This window comes from Manacus vitellinus, unplaced genomic scaffold, assembly GCF_001715985.3.
Source record: "Manacus vitellinus isolate BGI_N305 unplaced genomic scaffold, ASM171598v3 scaffold_8_pilon, whole genome shotgun sequence".
Taxonomy (NCBI): domain Eukaryota; kingdom Metazoa; phylum Chordata; class Aves; order Passeriformes; family Pipridae; genus Manacus; species Manacus vitellinus.
In genome coordinates, this window is record NW_021940864.1 from 5,618,417 (window position 1) to 5,635,545 (window position 17,129).

Genomic DNA, 17,129 nt, shown 5'->3' on the forward strand with positions numbered 1-17,129 from the left:
CCCGATCCCCGTTCCGATCCCCGATCCCTGCCGCCGCGCCGGGCAGGGGTCTTTTTCAGATCGCCGGCTCTTTTTCAGGCTCGCCCCGCAGGGGAGAGAAGAGGGAAGGTTCTACCTCTTATTTGTGCTTACTAATAGAGGGTCTCGCTAGTAGAGGATCGCTGGAGTAGCGAGCGGCGCAGCGGCCTGGCCGCGTTGCAGGAAGGATGTACTTGGCCCCTGTAAGGATATGACAGACCCGAACATCCCTCTGGCTGCTCTCCCTGCTGCCCTGCCGGGCAGTTCTCATCTCCGCTGGGGAGGAGCAGCCGTCGCCTCCCTCAGTGGCCTCCGAGAGCCTGAGGTTACACCTGCAGTGAGAGCGGGTTTCTGAACTCACTCAGCCGTGGTCCCACTGGGGAAAGTGCAGGGTTTCACACCAGGCAGCCGAAAACACAGGATTCCCCACCAGGCCTATCCTTGCCCTTCTGTAGCTGCAGCTTCCACTTGATGATATATTTTAGGTATTGAATGTTTGCAAACAGAAAGATGTGCTTGCACACATCTGTGCCTGCCCTTGCAGAATCCTGAGTTGGAAGGGACCCACAAGGATCATTGAGTCCAATTCCTGGCCTGGCACAGGAAGGTCCCAAAATCCCACCATGTGCCAAAGTTTTGAGAGCAGAAGAATTTGGCTTATTACATACACAGTAACACCAAAACAGTGAGTAGTTAATGAGAAATAAATACACTGGTGTTCCAAAGTCCTCTCATCAAAATTACCTATACACATTTCACATTCCTGGAATTATGCTGCAATGGTAAAAGAAAGAAAGGAAGATTTTTAGAACCATAATCACCAACAACGTGAATTCAATTGGTTACACAGGCTTGAACTTACTGTTCTCTGGCCTTTACAATCTTCTGCTTTGAATGGAAGTTGCTGTGTCAGAAGCAGTTCTGGTGAAGGAAAGCTGCACAGCTCCGTGGGGACAGAGCAGAAGAGAATCATGAAATCACAGAATTCCAGAATAGTTTGGGTTAGCATTCCCTTTTCTCCACATCTATCACTTTCATGTTGCTTTAGAGATCTAAAATAGCAGGATGACAGCAAGAAGTGACAATGCTAATGTACAGCTGAAAACCAAAACTTTTTATCCCTCCTTCTTTTCAGTCTCATGTTAATTAGCAGAGCCTCTGAGCGGACGAAGAAAATAAATGACACAGCCAAGAATGGACAGGTAACATAAGACAGTCCTCTTGCTGGTTAATTTTAATTTTTTTTCACTTTCCAAAGGGCAGAGTCTGAAGTGGCTCCCAAAATGAACAGGCACTCAGCAGAACTCATAGTCAAGGTGAATGTTTCTGCTTTTTTTTGTGAATGTCAAAGGACAACTCTGGGCAGCTGAGGTTTTTTTTAAGAGCCCTTTTAAATGCTACATCTCAAGAGTTAGCCATCACCACTTCTAATTGCATGTGTTCTTATCCCATCCTCATGACTACTGATTTTTTTGCTCTACAGACTCTCATTTCTCCATCATACAGGGCCCGAGATCCAAGTTTAGTTACTGTTATGTAATCTCTGAAAAATATGTAAACATTTAATTTTCAGCCTCCGTCTCGAGCAGTTTAATGTTTTAATCACACTACAAAAAAGTATCAAGGTAGAAACCTTAGTGCTGCAATGAAGTGTCAGTACCTCTTTGCCCACCTTGGACATCCTGCCTGTCAATCCTGAGGATCCACATGGTACAGGAATGCAATGGTTCATTCATCCAGTGCCTTTGTTCTCCAGACCTAGTGCAATATTGTGGCTGTAGCCCCCCTGTAATTTTCTTGACATTTTTGTGTTTCACTTCCTATAGAATGAGGTGATACGTATTTGCCATTGCTGATATTGGCTAATAAAAAGCTCTAGGAGAGCCTAACTCAGAAAACCTAGAAGTGAATTTTGTCACAATTTACAATATAGAAGTAAATGAATTCAAGTCACATTTTATGATGACTGTACAAATGAAAGACAAGCATTTTCCCCTCAACACTAATATTTCTTGTGTTCTAGTGCCCACACCTTTAGGTCCGATCTCTTGTGAAGAAAGAGCTGTTTAGTAATTTTCCATCAGTACAAAGTTATCAAGCTTATCTTTATTAAAAGAGCAAGACAAAAGGTAACGGTATCTGTTGGTCATAAGGGCAAGAAAGGGAGATGTGAAGAAAAACAAGATCACATAGTTCTTGCATAAGTCATTGCCTTTATTGTGCAATAGCGAGCAGCCAATAGGTATACACAGGATTACCACTGCAACCCTCCAGCATTCCCTAAAATTTCAAGTATTTCAGAGTAAAAGCATACCCACTTATTATTAACATACCCAGCTTTCCCCAATGTGTGACACAAACCAGAAATATTTTACTTAGTTCAATTTAGATATTTTAGGCAAAATTTCCTTCAGTCTTCAACCCCAATGTTGGAAACAGATGTATTCAACTATGAGAGTAGCCCCACTGTACATGAGAAATCTAACATTTTGTGTGTATCTACAGTTACAAAGCAGCTCTCCTATCTATTCTGCAGTAAAATACCTACTAAAATAACTAATACCCACTAACAAGATCAGTTGGCTAAGTTTGTCTAAGAATCTGCAAAAACTCTCACCAATGTATGACATAGGAAAATAAAAATAACAAGCCAAATGTAAACATCCTTCTATGCAAACATGAAAACTTTTGCAAATAAAGTGGGGTAAGCTGGATACTGAAATTAGGGAATTGATCTAACAAAAGATCAGAAGTGCTGTAGGAAGTGCCATCACGCTTGGGGAACACCAAAGATCAATGAGATACTCACAGAGGGTGTCAATTATAAAGGACAGTAAAAGAAGATGACACTCTTAGAGAGGTGGTGCTATATAACAGTTTATCATCACTAGTCCAGTAAGTTAATTGTCAATTAATAATACCAAATATTTATGAACTGAAATGCTGGTCGTATACTGGAAGAACACAGGATTAAAAATACAGAAAAAGTAAAGGGAGACTTCTGTTGTCCCTACACACTTATTAAATGTCGTATTAAGGTATGGTACTGAGGTTCAGTGTTCATATACTGCAAACAACTGTTCTGCCTTGTACTATTCTCTTGACACACATTATTGATCACAGCTGAACCAGGATACTGCATTACACGAACCTTCAATCTGAGCCAGTTGATTGTTTACACACCCTCCCATTTCAGAGCTGTTCTGAAAAAACTCTGTAAAATTGTACACAGAAAACTGGACTTTACCCACATCAAAATAGTCCACGAAAAACTCAGTTTCCACAAGTGGTTTACAGAAACAAGTCCCAGCACAAACTTGTACAAACCAGAATCTGTGGTTGAGGCAGTCCCAGAATCCAGGTATTCTGCGGTAGCATAGGCAACATTGTTGCTCTACAAGGCACAGGATTTTGACTGGGAATCCTTTACTTCTGTAGAACATGACGAATTACAAACTTACAGAAAAGCAGCAACACAGCTAATGGAAAGAGTGACAAAGGACCTCGCTAAGTCACTTTGAGAGTAACCCGTGCATTAGCCAGGGCTCTAGTGACGCTTTGTTTGTGATACGTGTAGAATTAAACACCGCCCTACCACACCAATACACACTCCCGGCTATCGTCCTGTGCCGCTCCCCATCCCTCCTGCTCCACCCTTGGCCGACATTCCTCATTTTCCCACTTCCATAGGCAGAGGGAAGCGAGGAAAAGCGCAACCCGCCCCACCGCCACGGGGACACGGAGCGCCCGCTTCCATCATGGCGGCGGCGATGCCCCGCTCTCCCGCCGCGCATGCGCACGGCAGTTTCCCGCCCCCCCCTCACCGGTCATGGCGGCAAAGCCGCTCCATGTTCCTCAGGGCGCGGGTGCCCGCCGGGATCGCCCCGCCCATGCCGCACGCGCCTGCCGGGAATCGCCGGCGTGAGGAGGAGGTCCGGTAGCGACCCGCCCAGTCCGAGCTGACCCTCCGGGTTCGGCTTGGCCGGCGGATCTTACCTCACGAGGTGGAAGGAGCCAACTGCCCGCTGCGGATGAGCTGAGGAGGTGCTGGTCTGCCCGCGGCGCCATGGACAGCTTCCTGGAGGAGGAGGAGGATGAGGAGGCCGCGGTGGGGAGGAGGAGGAACCCCGCCGCCCCGGCAGGGAGCTCCTTGCAGCCGCCCCTACACCTGCCCTTCCTGCCGGTGCTCCTCCACCAGCCGGGTAAGGGCGGCGCTGGCTGCGTGAGTTCTTGTTGTGAGCTCCTTCCTGGTGCTTTGGCAAGGATGGCACCAAATTTCAGCTCCCGTTCTCCAAATCGTCTGTTAGCGGGGAGAAAGAGATTCGAAAATAGCCTTAGTTGTTTTATGAGCCGGCAGCGTGCCCTTGCGGCCAGGTGATGTCCTGGGGTGCATTGGGAAGTGCAGGGAGGTGATCCTGCCCCTCCACTCGGCCCTGGTGAGGCACAGCTGCAGTGCTGTGTCCTGTTCGGGGCTCCTCAGTACAAGAAAGACAAGGAGCTACTGGAGAGGGTCCATCAGAGGGCCACAAACATGATAAGGGGTCTGGAGCATCTCTTGTGAGGGGAGACTGCAGGAGCTGGGCCTGTTTAGTCTGGAGAAGACTGAGAGGGAATCACATTATTGCATATAAAGATCTCAAAGGCGGATGCCAAGAGGACAGTGCCAGACTCTTTTCAGTGCTGCCCAGCGACAGGATGAGAAGCAGTGGCCATAAACTAAAACACAAGAAGTTTCACCTCAACATGAGGAAGAACTTCTTTACATTGAGGGTGGCAGAGCACTGGAACAGGGTGCCCAGGGAGACCATGGAGTCACCTTCTCTGGAGACATTCAAAACCCACCTGGGCGAGTTCCTGTGTCACCTGCGAGAGGTGGCCCTGCCTTGGTAAGGGGGGTTGGACTGGATGATCTCCAGAGGTCCCTTCCAATCCTAACAGTTCTGTGATTCTGTGATAACTCAAATGCTGGCTAAGTTAGGTAATTCCTTTGCCTCCTCCGGGTAGGAGGTGCCTTGGTGAACACTTCATGTGTCTTGCAGAAGACTTTTATGGATGAGCACTGTTGTAGGGCCATGGCATGCAGCTGTGATTTTTAAACAGATGTGGGCATGAAGTGCTGGTTTCAACATAAGTTGACCCACTATTCATGTAAAAAGGCTAAATGGCCCCTTTTGTACTCAAAAGAGAATAATTATCTACATTTATCTTTGTGGGAATTGCTTAGCTTTGGCACTGGAATAGCCTGTTTGTATACATGTATGCAAATCTTCAGTACAGTGGGGTCACACACTTGGATGATGATTAATAAGTGAAGAGAGTTGTCCCTAAAATATCACAAAATGTGCTGTGAAGCTATCTAAGCACTGCGGGCTTCTAATTCTGGTAGGGCAGTAGTGTGAAATAATTGGCTCATCACTGTTTTAAGTGTCTGCAGCTGTGTGCTGTTTCTAGAAAATGCCATTTCATATTATATTTTCAGCTTTTCCCATAGTTTTTGTTTTTACTGTGGACTTGTAGGTGTGTTTATCTTCAAAACCACAGAGTTTAAGATCACTTTCTGTAGTGTCCACGAAAGATCATGTAAGAAAGATACTGAAATAGGGGGCACATTGTCATCTGAATAGGTGACAGTTGTGGGCTCGGTTGACTTTTTTGTTGCTTGTTTGTTTGTTTAGCATCCTCCCATGAACACAAAGTGAACTTCAAGAAGAGCAAGGAAGCGTGTCTAAGTTACATTCAGGATGCCATGCTACAAAAGCAGTGGAAAAGGGCTGCAGAGTATCTGACCTTCTATGTTGAGTCACTGGAGAAGGACTATTCCAGAGAACCCATCAGTCCATCAGAGGTAAGTCCATGTCTGTTATCTGGGTTCTTTTGCAGTTGAAAAAATACTTGCATTGCAAGCAGCATCTATGACACTTCAGGACCAACATTTGTCTTAATTAATTAATCACAGGTTTGATTTTTTTTTTAATTAAAAAAAAAAAGAATCGCAGGTAAGACCTGAAAAATTACTCAACTTTCATAAATTAGACTAGAAAATAAAGACGTTGAAGCTTCTAAAAGCAAATGAGCAACTATTCAGATGTTGGTGTAGAAACTCTTGAGTGGCAGGCTGCAGGAAGTACACCAGAACTCCTCACTGTAAGTGCTCAAGGCAAATGCTGTCCAATTACTCACCAAAAGCCTGCCCCTGCACAGACATGTCTCTGCTGAGGGTTTAACCCATCTTGCTAGAGCTTGATTCTGCTGAGGTCTCGCTTTCAGGGGTGCTGAGAACCTGCAGTGTTTTTCCTGACAGGGTGCTCAGCAGTCCTGAAAAGTTCTTTGGGCTTGCAGGCTGGTTTTGTGGGGTTGTGTTGGGTTTAGTGTGGGGGTTTTTGGGTTTTTTTTTTGGTGTTGGTTGTTTGTTTTTTAACACAGATTCTCAGCACAAGAGATGAAAACTTGGCTTGGTATAAATTAATTCCATCAGAAGTTTATCTATGAAAAGTCAGCTTAAAGTAGTCTTCTAAAATGGAAAAGCAGTGAGTGTGTTTGCCTCTGGCACAGGCATCAGTCAGAATCTGTTTGAAAGTTAGAGGCTTATTTAGGTCATTACTGGCTCTTCCAGTACTTGCAAAACTCCTCACAAGTACTGAGATGGAAGCAAGTGGAAGGAAAGGGATCAGAGCTCTTAAAGAAATGGAGTACTTGAATATTACTAACTTGCAGACCTTTAAAACAGGTGCATGTAGATGGGAAGCTACATCTAATTGGAAATAATTTTTATTACTAAGTTCAAAGAACTGTGTATACCTTCTGTCTTAATGGGATCATATCAAAGGAGAACATAATTTTTCAGTGACAGGAGGGAGGAACCTTCTGACAATGCAGTTTCCATAAGCTTTGCTGGAGTGCTGCATTTATAATGAGTAATTATGAAGCATGCACTGAATGACTGTAAAAGTCTTACAAGATGAATGTGTAAGTTACTACAGCAGTAGATAATACTTAGTGTTATTTTTTTATTCATGATTCAACTGTACATTTTTTTTATTTGCTACAGTAACTAAGTTTGACAAGACTATATATGGTGACTGTTGCCATTTTTGTACTAAGGTTGTATTTGAATCTCTTGCTCCCCATCCATAGATGATTTGGAGAATAGGAACTGAAATTTTGTGCCATCATTCCCATAGCAGCATGAAAGAGTTCAACTGTTTCATAGAACAGATGAAAACTTTGGGAGTAAAAAGGTATTTGAAGGTGAGTATACTTAAAGCAGTCTTGATGATTTACCTGAATACTTATTGAATATTAGCTTCTGAGTCTCTCTTTTGAAATATATTTCTGACATCAGCGTCAAAAGAAGAAAAAGATAATACATTTGAGTTACCAATTGCATGATATTTTAATGTTATTTTATACCTAACCTTATCTCATTTGGCCTATGTATTTGATCACAAATGCATATTATCAGTTCTTAGAAGTACCTAAACCCTTTAATTAAGCTTTTAATTTGAATTTGAAACAGTTAAATTGATTTTCATGCATGCCTCAATGACATCTAATTACAGGTTAACACCTGCCAAGTTTTGTTTCCAGTCCTTAATTTGACCACTGTGCTCCTGACTTAAATGTTGCTGTCGTTATCTCACTTTTTGAGTAGCCAATCTGACTATGAAACAGCACACTGTGCACATCTGTGTCACTCAGCTGCAGGGTTTTTTCCTGGGGTGGCTCATTCAAACCTGTACTGTTTTGGTTTCCTTGGCTGTTTCTTACTTGGGATGGTGCTTCTGTCTTTCATTCTGTTGTTGAAGGTCTTTGAAGGAAGTTGTGTACAAGAGTTTGCTAGAGTTAAGTGGAGGTTTAGGCTTTGATGCAGTGCCTAATCAACATGATAGGGTGGTAGGACATCCCTCTTTCAGGTGCTCTGCAGTTGGGTAGACAAATGAAAAATCAGCAAATGCAACCCAACTGGGTTTCCTCATGTCATTTCTAGATCTAAAACAGGTACAGCACTTGTTAAAGATGAGCAGGTTTTTGAGACAACTGCTTTCTGCTGCCTTGATAAGTAGCACTGAGTGTCTGCCACCTGATGGGTGGCTTTCTGCCCCACAGATTTCAAGTGCTTCAGCCCTTTTCCTGAGAAGGTATCTCTGGGAAGTGAAAAGACTGAAGCTTTTAAAACCTATGGGGCAGAAAGTATCTTTCTATGTCAGATATGCTTTTAATTACTAATGTTTTTCCAGCATCTTCAGACAGAAAGAAATATATAGGTTCTTGTCTTATCTCTCTCCCCAAAGTGACACTTTGAATCTCCCATTCTTTCCTTTTTCTCCAAAATTCTTTGTAAAGATACTTTTTGGATAAAAGAATATTTTAATTTCTAATTAAAATACTTTATTAACTGTGTTGGCAGTATTTTTTTGTGCATGTCAGGAAGTCTCTTTTGCTACAACCTGTGTGTAGAACTTTGCTGTATTGCTGAAAATCTCTCAGTTGGAGGTGTCAAGTGCTGTGGTTTGGACTGTTTGAATTGCAGGTCTGCTTGGAGCATGTCTTTCATCTCCTTTGTAATGGGCAAATTGATGAAGCTTACCAAAACCTGTCCCTGGCAGAAAGCTGGAGGTTTGGAGAACAAACAGCCCTTCAGGATAAAGAAATGAAACTGATTCAGGCTTACAGGGGACTGTTGGACTACTATAGCTGGTCTAAGCAGAAGAACGTCCTGTTGGAGCGTGGTAAGTGTTTTTTGGATTGAGGTGTAAACTTTAACTAGCTGGCTTGTGCAGACACCACAGTTTGCAATGATGCCTTTTCCTTTACTGAACTTCAGCATTTGAAGTGCCCTGTATGGCTGTTCTGAAACTTTTTTGTCTCCTTGAATCACATTTCTTATATCCAGCCAGTGTGAAATAGAACCAAATAACGTCAGAGGAATGTATTCACTTAAAGCAGTGGGTTAATAGGTGTGCAACTGCTTGATTGCTGCTCAAGTTTTGAGTGATAGCAAAGCCCTGAAAACTTGTGTTTGAACTTCTGTTTATTTAAAGATACCTAAGTTGCTACAAGTGTGTCACATCTAATTCTGCATATACCTATGTTATCAGTTAGATTAAGATCTAATCTAACTGATAACAGTTTCTGTGAAACTTGTTTCTGTGAAAACTAAGTGTTGGATTTGGTTAATGGACCTTGTGCTGGTAGCATCTTCGAGTCTTGGAGTACTGCTCATCATGCTCCATAAGCTGAAATTGCAGGATAATAAATTTGATTGAAGGGCAGTGAAAATGTCTTGTTTCATTCCTGAGAAAACTGAGACATCTTTTCTTAGAAGCTCTTTGCCTGGAGTCCCTGTTTAGCAAAATGTGTTCGTCTCAGGTGCACCGCCTCTTCAAGGTCTTCATTTGCTTGGCAGAGCTAACTTTGTGTTATCCTTTGGTGTTTTGGTAGGTCTGGATGGATTTGCAGACTTGTCTGTTGAACAGGAAATGCACAGTTGCTTTCGGAAGGCAGCGGTGAACTTAAAGGAGATTATTAAAATACCTGGAGTCTGGGATCTCTTTGTGAAATGCTATGTGGACGTAAGGGCATGTTTCACACACGTATTTCTTTTGTCTAATTTTCATTAAGATGCCTGTCTGCAGCTTTTTTATGTGTGTGTGGGTGAAAACAAAATATTTTAAAAGCTCCGCATTTGTATGTGTATGTCACTGGCTTTGATATAGAGCACAGTTTACTCTTGGTAGAACTGCAGAGCCTGCACAGAGTACAAAAAGGACTTTATCTGTGCATTGTCAAGAGAAAGAAATAGACAAACAGCTTGCATATTTTTTTTTCATGGTGCTACAGAAATTGGAGCAGAGTTGCTTTTGTTTGAATTCTTGAAAACAAGTTCTCTGTTTTTTGGCAGGGCAGTGTTTTTTCTGGATACATTAAATGTTAGAGGTGCCAAAAATGCAGCCCCTCTATGTTTTGTTTTGGGTTTTTTAAATATCTGCTTAGAATTTGTAATTAAGAAATAAAGTTAACCTTGAAATCTCTTGGGAATTATTTACTCTTTGTCAGTGCTGATAAGCTCTGACTTCTCTAAGCACATCTTAGGGAATTTTCCTTGGTGCTGGCATCCCCCAAGTTCTCTCTTTAAAGACATGACAGGCTCTTCTTCCAAGGAGCAAGTGCTGGTAATTCTTTGACAATGAAGTGTTAAGGAATTTTCTCATATAGTAGCTTCTGTGTATGAACTTTTGTCTCTCTGTCATGAGAGTAGCCAGTAAAATGAAAATACACTGTTCTTAGTCTTACCTAATATGCTGCACTCTTAGCTACAGATTGTGCTATTGGATAGTTTTGTGGTAGTCCAAAGTTAGTTGTAGGAGTTTGATTACATGTATCTGGCAAACTAATGACTTAACTTCTTCTAGCTGTTGGAATTCTATGGAGACCATAATGAAGCCCGCCAGGTATTGAATGAATATGCCTACAACTCAAAGTTTCCTGCCAATCCCAATGCTCATGTCTACCTCTACCAGTTCCTGAAGAGACAGGGTGAATCAAAGAAGTCAGTCATCTCTGCACTGAAGGTATGTGTTCCATGGGACGTACAGTCTGTGTCATTCATGTTGAGTGGTGGTCTGACACTTTAGTTCCCTTGAACTCTGTAACATTATTTACCCTGTTGTATTCTTTGTGGGAAGCAGAGGGTTAGAGGGAAGTTACAGGAGGGAGCAGTATCCTTTACTGTCTTTGAATTCCAGTTCTTGCTTTGCCTTTAACTGATACATCATATCAGTTTTTAAAGTCAGTGTGCAAGCTCAGAGAACATATTTACATGGTCCTACAAGTCTGTATCAGCAGTCTTGTAGATAACAAGCATTGATTTCTGTTAAAGTTTGACCTTCACAATATTGTAGAAATTATTAGATGCTTGCTCTTTCACATATTGATCCTATCTAGCAGTTAGCTTCTCTGCTTGTTTTTAATGAGCTGTGCATTAAAGCTAAAATAAAAGTTAATGTCTGCTGGTTATTGGCAGGCAAGACCTTGCTTGACTAAGGTCAACTTACAATTAAGTTGTTCTTAATTGTCTGCTTTCCTTACCCTCACTCCTTGATCTTCCTACTGCTTGCAAACAATGTTTTGCAGTCTGTGTTGCCACTTGATGGCACTACTGTGCTTTCGTTAGTGCAGGTGGTGTTTAAAACCAGCTTTATAAAGTTTAGGCTTTTAAACTGTAGGGTATATGTATACAATTCTACCTTCTCAGGGCTTTTTAGCAGTGGCTTTAGACACTAGCCTCTTAAAAAGTAGTGACATATCAAAGAACTGGTTTGGTAGGTCCAGAAACTGATGCAATGCACAGAGCAGTGGACAGGGCAGCTAGGACTGGCCTGGGAAGAAAGTGACATTGCCTTCTGGATTTGGGCTTCAATCTATATTGTATTTGCCTCATGTAGTGTTTTTTTAGCAGCTATCAAAGTATTTCATTGATTGTGTCTCAGAGTAGTGTCCCAGATGTGCAAAATGGACCTAGACGCTCATTCTTTACACCAAGGCAGTAAGGTACTAGATTGCTTAATTTTCTGAATTAGTCCCCTAAAATTCTGAAGCCTGTGCTTCTCTTGATCAGGTAGAAGTGTTCAAAAGTTTTCACTTGAAAATAATGTGTCTGGGTTTTGCCTTTTAATTTTCAGATCTTGCATGATATTGTTCCGTCTCATGAACTTATGATAGATTTTAATACCATGCTTCAAAAATCAAGTAAGTCTACCTTTTCTCTTTTCTGCTTTTTAAAGTAGTTTTGTTTGTTAAGAAAAAAAAAACCAGAAAGCAACCCAAATCCCAGCTTTCCAATCACAGAAACCTTTAAGTTGAATGTGTGAGTAGGCATTTACAAACTTCTGTAAACAAATGCCTTTCTCATTGTAAAGGCTGATCAAAGCAAACTGTTGTAAGGCACAGCCAGAATCTCAAAAATAATTTAGATTTTTTTTTAGACCCTGAATTCCAGGGTCTCCATTCCCTTTTGAGGATCTCTGATTTATTTATTTATTCTTTTTCTTCTAGAGGAATTGAGATGGATCTGTTATTTAGTTCATTGTTATTGCTTAATCAAGAGAGCTTTATCTTGGAGTTGGTAGAAAAGTCTTCCAATTTGGAGACTTTTTTCCATGCAGATCAATTGTATTCCAAGTTGTCGGTCTTATTGTGATCTGGTATGTCCCAGCAGGTCAACAGGTTCGTGAAATGCCCCTGAATGAAGATTGTTCTCCTTTCTAATATGATAGGGCTTAATGGATTTAAACTGACAGAGGGTATGTTTAGAAGAGATTTTAGGAAGAAGTTTTTGACTGTGAGGGTGCTGAGGCACTGGAACAGGTTGCACAGAGCAGCTGTGGATGCCCCATCCCTGGAAGTGTTCAAGGCCAGGTTGGATGGGGCTTTGAGCAACCTGGTCTAGTGGAAGGTGTCCCTGCCCAAGGCAGGGGGTTTGGAACTAGATGATCTTTACAGTCTCTTCCAACCCAAACTATTCTGTGATTCTTCATTGGAAGGAGGTAAAAAAGACTGTTTGGCTGGAACCTCCCTTTTTCTGTTCATTTGTGATACATTTACTAACTGTTCGTAGCTAATGAATACAACCTGATTTTTTGAAGACATTTATACAGGTTAACATAACTTTTTCCTCATTTACCTGCTGTCATAGGTCAAGTGTTGTTTTAAGAACTCTGGTGACACCTAACAAATGATGGGAAATGTCCACTTTAGTCATTTTGATATCAGGTTTGATTTTTTTGGTGGCATCTTGGGATTTGAAGTATTCCAGAGGCATTGTGTTCCCTTCCTATGGGAAGAATGTATTGAGCAGAGGTGCCAGTTGGAGGCACTGATTAGTGAGCTTTGGAAATAACAACTCTCTTTGGAAAAAGCAGGGCAGTGTGTGATAAGTGAGTGTTGTATGTGTTCCTCTTGAATCAGCAGTGTTTGAGCAGGATGGGAGTAGGGGCAGAGTGTCTCTGGTGTGAGTTGTTTTCTAGAGACAGGAAGTATTCCTTAACTTCAGCTCTTGGAAGCAGCAGAAGGCAATAGGGGGCACCCTCAGTAATGGGGACAGTAGCAGCATTTGGGGAAGCAGGATAGAGATCTGTATCTCAGTTGTTGCTTACTAATGAGTTCATCTTGGTCTAAGTAAGTCATTAATCAGCTTAACCTTTTTTCAGAGAAAAGAAAAAAGCGTCGACTGGGGCTAGAAGTTATTTTTGCGGCCCTGGATTATGCTGGCTGGAAAGAAAATGTGAAAGCATGGAGCTGCTTGGCAAGACAGGTGAAACAAATTGTAATGTAAGTATCTCTGATGCAATGTGCTAAAAACAAATGTATCAAGTCTCTGCCTTTGGGAAGTGGCAAAGTGTCCCTGTGTAGCCTTTCTCTTCCTGCTGGTGAAGGGAGGAGTTGCCTGGCCTACTCTGAGTTCTGTGGCACTGCTTGGCTGCAGTGTGCTCTTGTTAGGAGGGAAGAAGAAAGTATTGAGAAGAATTCAAAATTTCCAGTACTGCATTTCCCGAGAACAGCTGTGGTGTTTATTTTGTTTTGTTTTTTTAACAAGTTACATCTTTATGCAGAAAGAGTTATTCAGATGTTGGGGTAGCATTTGCTGCCCGTCACTGATCGCCCTCTTTTGGGGCAGGAAAGTTGTTGGTTGTTCAGTTCTGTTCTTACATGTGCATTGTTGGAAGCTGTTTTGAGAAGTGCTGGGCTGCACCAGGGCTGGTACCGTGCAGATTGATGGGTTGTGTGATGGTGGTAACTGTTACAGGGTGCAGCTGGTGGGTGTATTGTTAAAATCTGAGCCAATGTGCCCGGAGATTGATGTCCTTGCCAACTCTGACAGACATGGTCTCTGATTTCAGAAGAAGCCATCTCTGACAATCTGCACCCAGAAGGCCTCCAATGTCTAGGCTTTATTTTACCCAACAAACAGGCTGTTGTGTGTTTCAAGCCCTAAATATTTCCGGTAAATTAATTTGGCACTAAATGTGACCCATTCTACTGCTTTATTGCCACCTCTACCTACACAGCATCTGCTGTTAAGACCAGAAGCTAGTGGATTAGAGCTAGGAGTGTTGTTGCATAAATTACCAGAAGTAGTATGATACTCTAACTTTGCCTTCATTTTTGTTTTTGAATACACAACTTCAGAGTATCTTGAAATATACTGGGCATCTTGGTCATTTTATGGGAATGTTGCTTCCTGTTGCAGATGGTTTTATAGAATCTTAGAATAGTTTGGGAAGGGACCTTAAAGACCATCTAGTTCCAACCCCCCTGCCATGGACAGGGACACCTTCCACTAGACCAGGTTGCTCAAGCCCCGTCCAACCTGGCCTTGAACACTTCCAGGGATGGGGCATCCACAGCTTCTCTGTGCAACATGTCCCAGTGCCTCACCACCCTCAGAGTGAAGAATTTCTCCTAATATCTGATCTAAATCTGTATTCTCTCAGTTTGAAGCTATTCCCTCTTGTCCTGTCACTACAGGCCCTTGCAAAAACCTCTCCAGCTTCCTTGTAGGCTCCCTTGAGGGACTGGAAAGAGCTTTTATTTCTGAAATGCTCGGTTTAGAGTTGGACTTGATGATTCTTGTGGGTCCCTTCCAACTCAGCATATTTTATGATTCTTTTTAAGGGTGTTATGCAAGAACAGTAATAACTATTTGAGATAAGTTAGTCTTTGAGTATGCCTAGAGTAACACAAACCTTTCCTAAAAACAAACCAGCCCCTTCATACTACCAATTTGTTGACAAACTTGAAGAAACTTCCATATTACTATTGACAAACTGGCACGAAAGTCAAAAGGCTTGCTTCATTTCACACCATAATTTGTGTTATTGCCAAATCTAAATAAGACTACTAAAGTCTTATTTAGACTGCCTCCTGCCTCAACGAGTGTTGCCAGGGATTTAAGAAAATAGCTTATTTCTGTTTAGATTAGTGTTTCAGTCTGAGTATAAAGTCAGTGTGTCAATTTAGGAGACTTGTAGCAAGCTGGTTTTATAAGTGTCAGTGTCTCCTAATAATCTTTTCATCATAATTTAAGCTTTTATGTAACTTGTTTAACCTTTTTCCAGCTCTGAGAAGTATCTTGACTGGATCAAGCAAGAGTGGAACTCCAGGAAGGACTGGTGGCCAGCCTTCCATTTTAGCCGGTACTTGGCAAAAAGGAACTGGCAGGAAAATAAAAGCCTTTCATATGAAAAAGCTCTGGTGGCTGGAATTTTACTGGGAAAGGGTAATACTACATGTTTTTTCCTTTTCACTACATAGAACAGAAATGCTGTCTAGTTCTAGCCCTAATAAGATGGGATGCAGCTGTTCTGCTCCTTGGAAGAAATGCAATTTCTTCCTTCTAGGAAATATCCTTGTCTTTGGAACTAAACATGAAAGATGTTTAAATTGGTTTGATATTTAGCAATGAGGCATATTTTGCATAACTTGTTTTATCCTGGTTTAGAATTCTGTTTTATCTGGCCCTGTTGAGCAGTCACAATACTGTTTATCTTGTTTAACCTTCAAACCACAATTTCACAAAGGCACAACACACTCCTGAGGGAATGTTGTGAGGACAGTGGAGAGTTTGCTTGCTGGCTGCCAGCCTAGGCAGTGTCTCAGCAAATGCTGGGGAGCAGCTGGACATTTAGGACCATGGGGGTGTTGTAGTGCAGGAAAGAGGAGGACAGAGGATCTTGAGTGAAAACCATCAGCAGTTTGATACAAAGATGAAGATCTTTACCTCTTCAGTAGCATTGTTTGGAATGCTGCCAAAACTAAGTGGAGGATCAGGCCAAGAATCAGCTGCTAAATTGAGAATGGGAATATGTCATGGAGACCATGGCTCATACACTGGTGTGGACTTCTGGTTGTCAACTTGTTTGTTGTCTATTACTTTGTTTCTATAACTTTATCTTCTGGACTTAATAAAACAATTTCTTATAATGAAAGTTGGGTTTTTTGGTTGTTAGTACATTATCAAATGTCTTGCAGCTTTTATTTCCAGCTGGCTAAAAAGGTTGTTCCAGTTCTTGATTTTCTTGAATGAAGTTTTAGTGCTTATTGGTGTCTTATTGGTGTCAATGTGAGCCTCTATTTTCCTTATCCAGCATAATAAGTTAATGTATGATATCAATGCTGCTTTACACCCTTGAAATTTTGCTTTGTGATCTATTTGCAGAGCAGAAATTTAAGAAAGAAAAAAATATTTTGCCAGATAGCATAATTTATATACATGTAATGTTTTCTGGGTTAAGTGAGGATAGAGCATTTATCACTACAGTTATATCTCTAATGTGCATGTCTTGGATTTTAATACCTTCAAGTACTGAAAAGTTTCTTAGATGTTTGCGTATGATTTAAACAATGACAGCATTTTGTATTTACTTGTATCATGGTATAACTTACAGTTTGTTTGTTTGTTTATTCCCCTAGATGGCAAGTACTTTAAATATGTATCACACCAAGGCTGCAAAGCTCAGGTGAAAAGGTTCCGGATTCTGAAGAAATTTGTGAACAGGCACAATCCTGTCTACCTGAGAATATCTGGTCTTTCTGATTCTTCTGTACAACCTTGATTAGAAGGCATCCTTAAGGTTCTTGTACTTTTTCCTCTCTGTAAAACTGACATCTGGGTTGGTGCTACTCTAAAACTTCTGGGCAGACCCTGTCGACTCAGTACTAGACTTTTTTATATACTTCTGTAAAACCTCTTTGGTTTGTATTTATTTTATAATAAAACAAATATAAATCAAGTGATGAGGTTGAAGAATTTCTTTAATGTTAGTCCCATATTTCTGTGTGAAATGCAAACAGCATTGATTTCAAATACAGCTTGAAAATTACTTAGTCACTATGGTTTGGAATCTCTATTTCACTAGTATTGCAAGGTTGAGCCTCCTCATGTCTAGATGCATAGATGGTAGAAAGCTGTTCAAACTCCATTCAGGACTAGCAGTGGCATTCATAACAGGTGACATGTCTTAACCCAAGAACAGTACTTGACACACTGTCAAAACGTGTTTTCAACCTGTAAAGGTGACGTGGCTTCTGCTTATAACTGATCATTTCCTGAA

The 17,129-nt window shown here is 41.5% G+C and overlaps 1 protein-coding gene across 1 annotated transcript; it reads left to right on the plus strand.

Moving 5' to 3' along the window:
• The first annotated feature begins 3,940 nt into the window (after positions 1-3,940).
• Positions 3,941-16,817, plus strand: TAF1A (TATA-box binding protein associated factor, RNA polymerase I subunit A). Its single transcript, XM_008919860.3, has 10 exons — positions 3,941-4,220; positions 5,694-5,863; positions 7,153-7,266; positions 8,549-8,747; positions 9,460-9,590; positions 10,431-10,589; positions 11,700-11,766; positions 13,227-13,347; positions 15,135-15,295; positions 16,489-16,817. Exons 1-10 carry the CDS (start codon positions 4,085-4,087, stop codon positions 16,629-16,631), a joined length of 1,401 nt encoding a protein of 466 aa, XP_008918108.3. The 5' UTR covers positions 3,941-4,084; the 3' UTR covers positions 16,632-16,817.
• Positions 16,818-17,129: the final 312 nt, after the last annotated feature.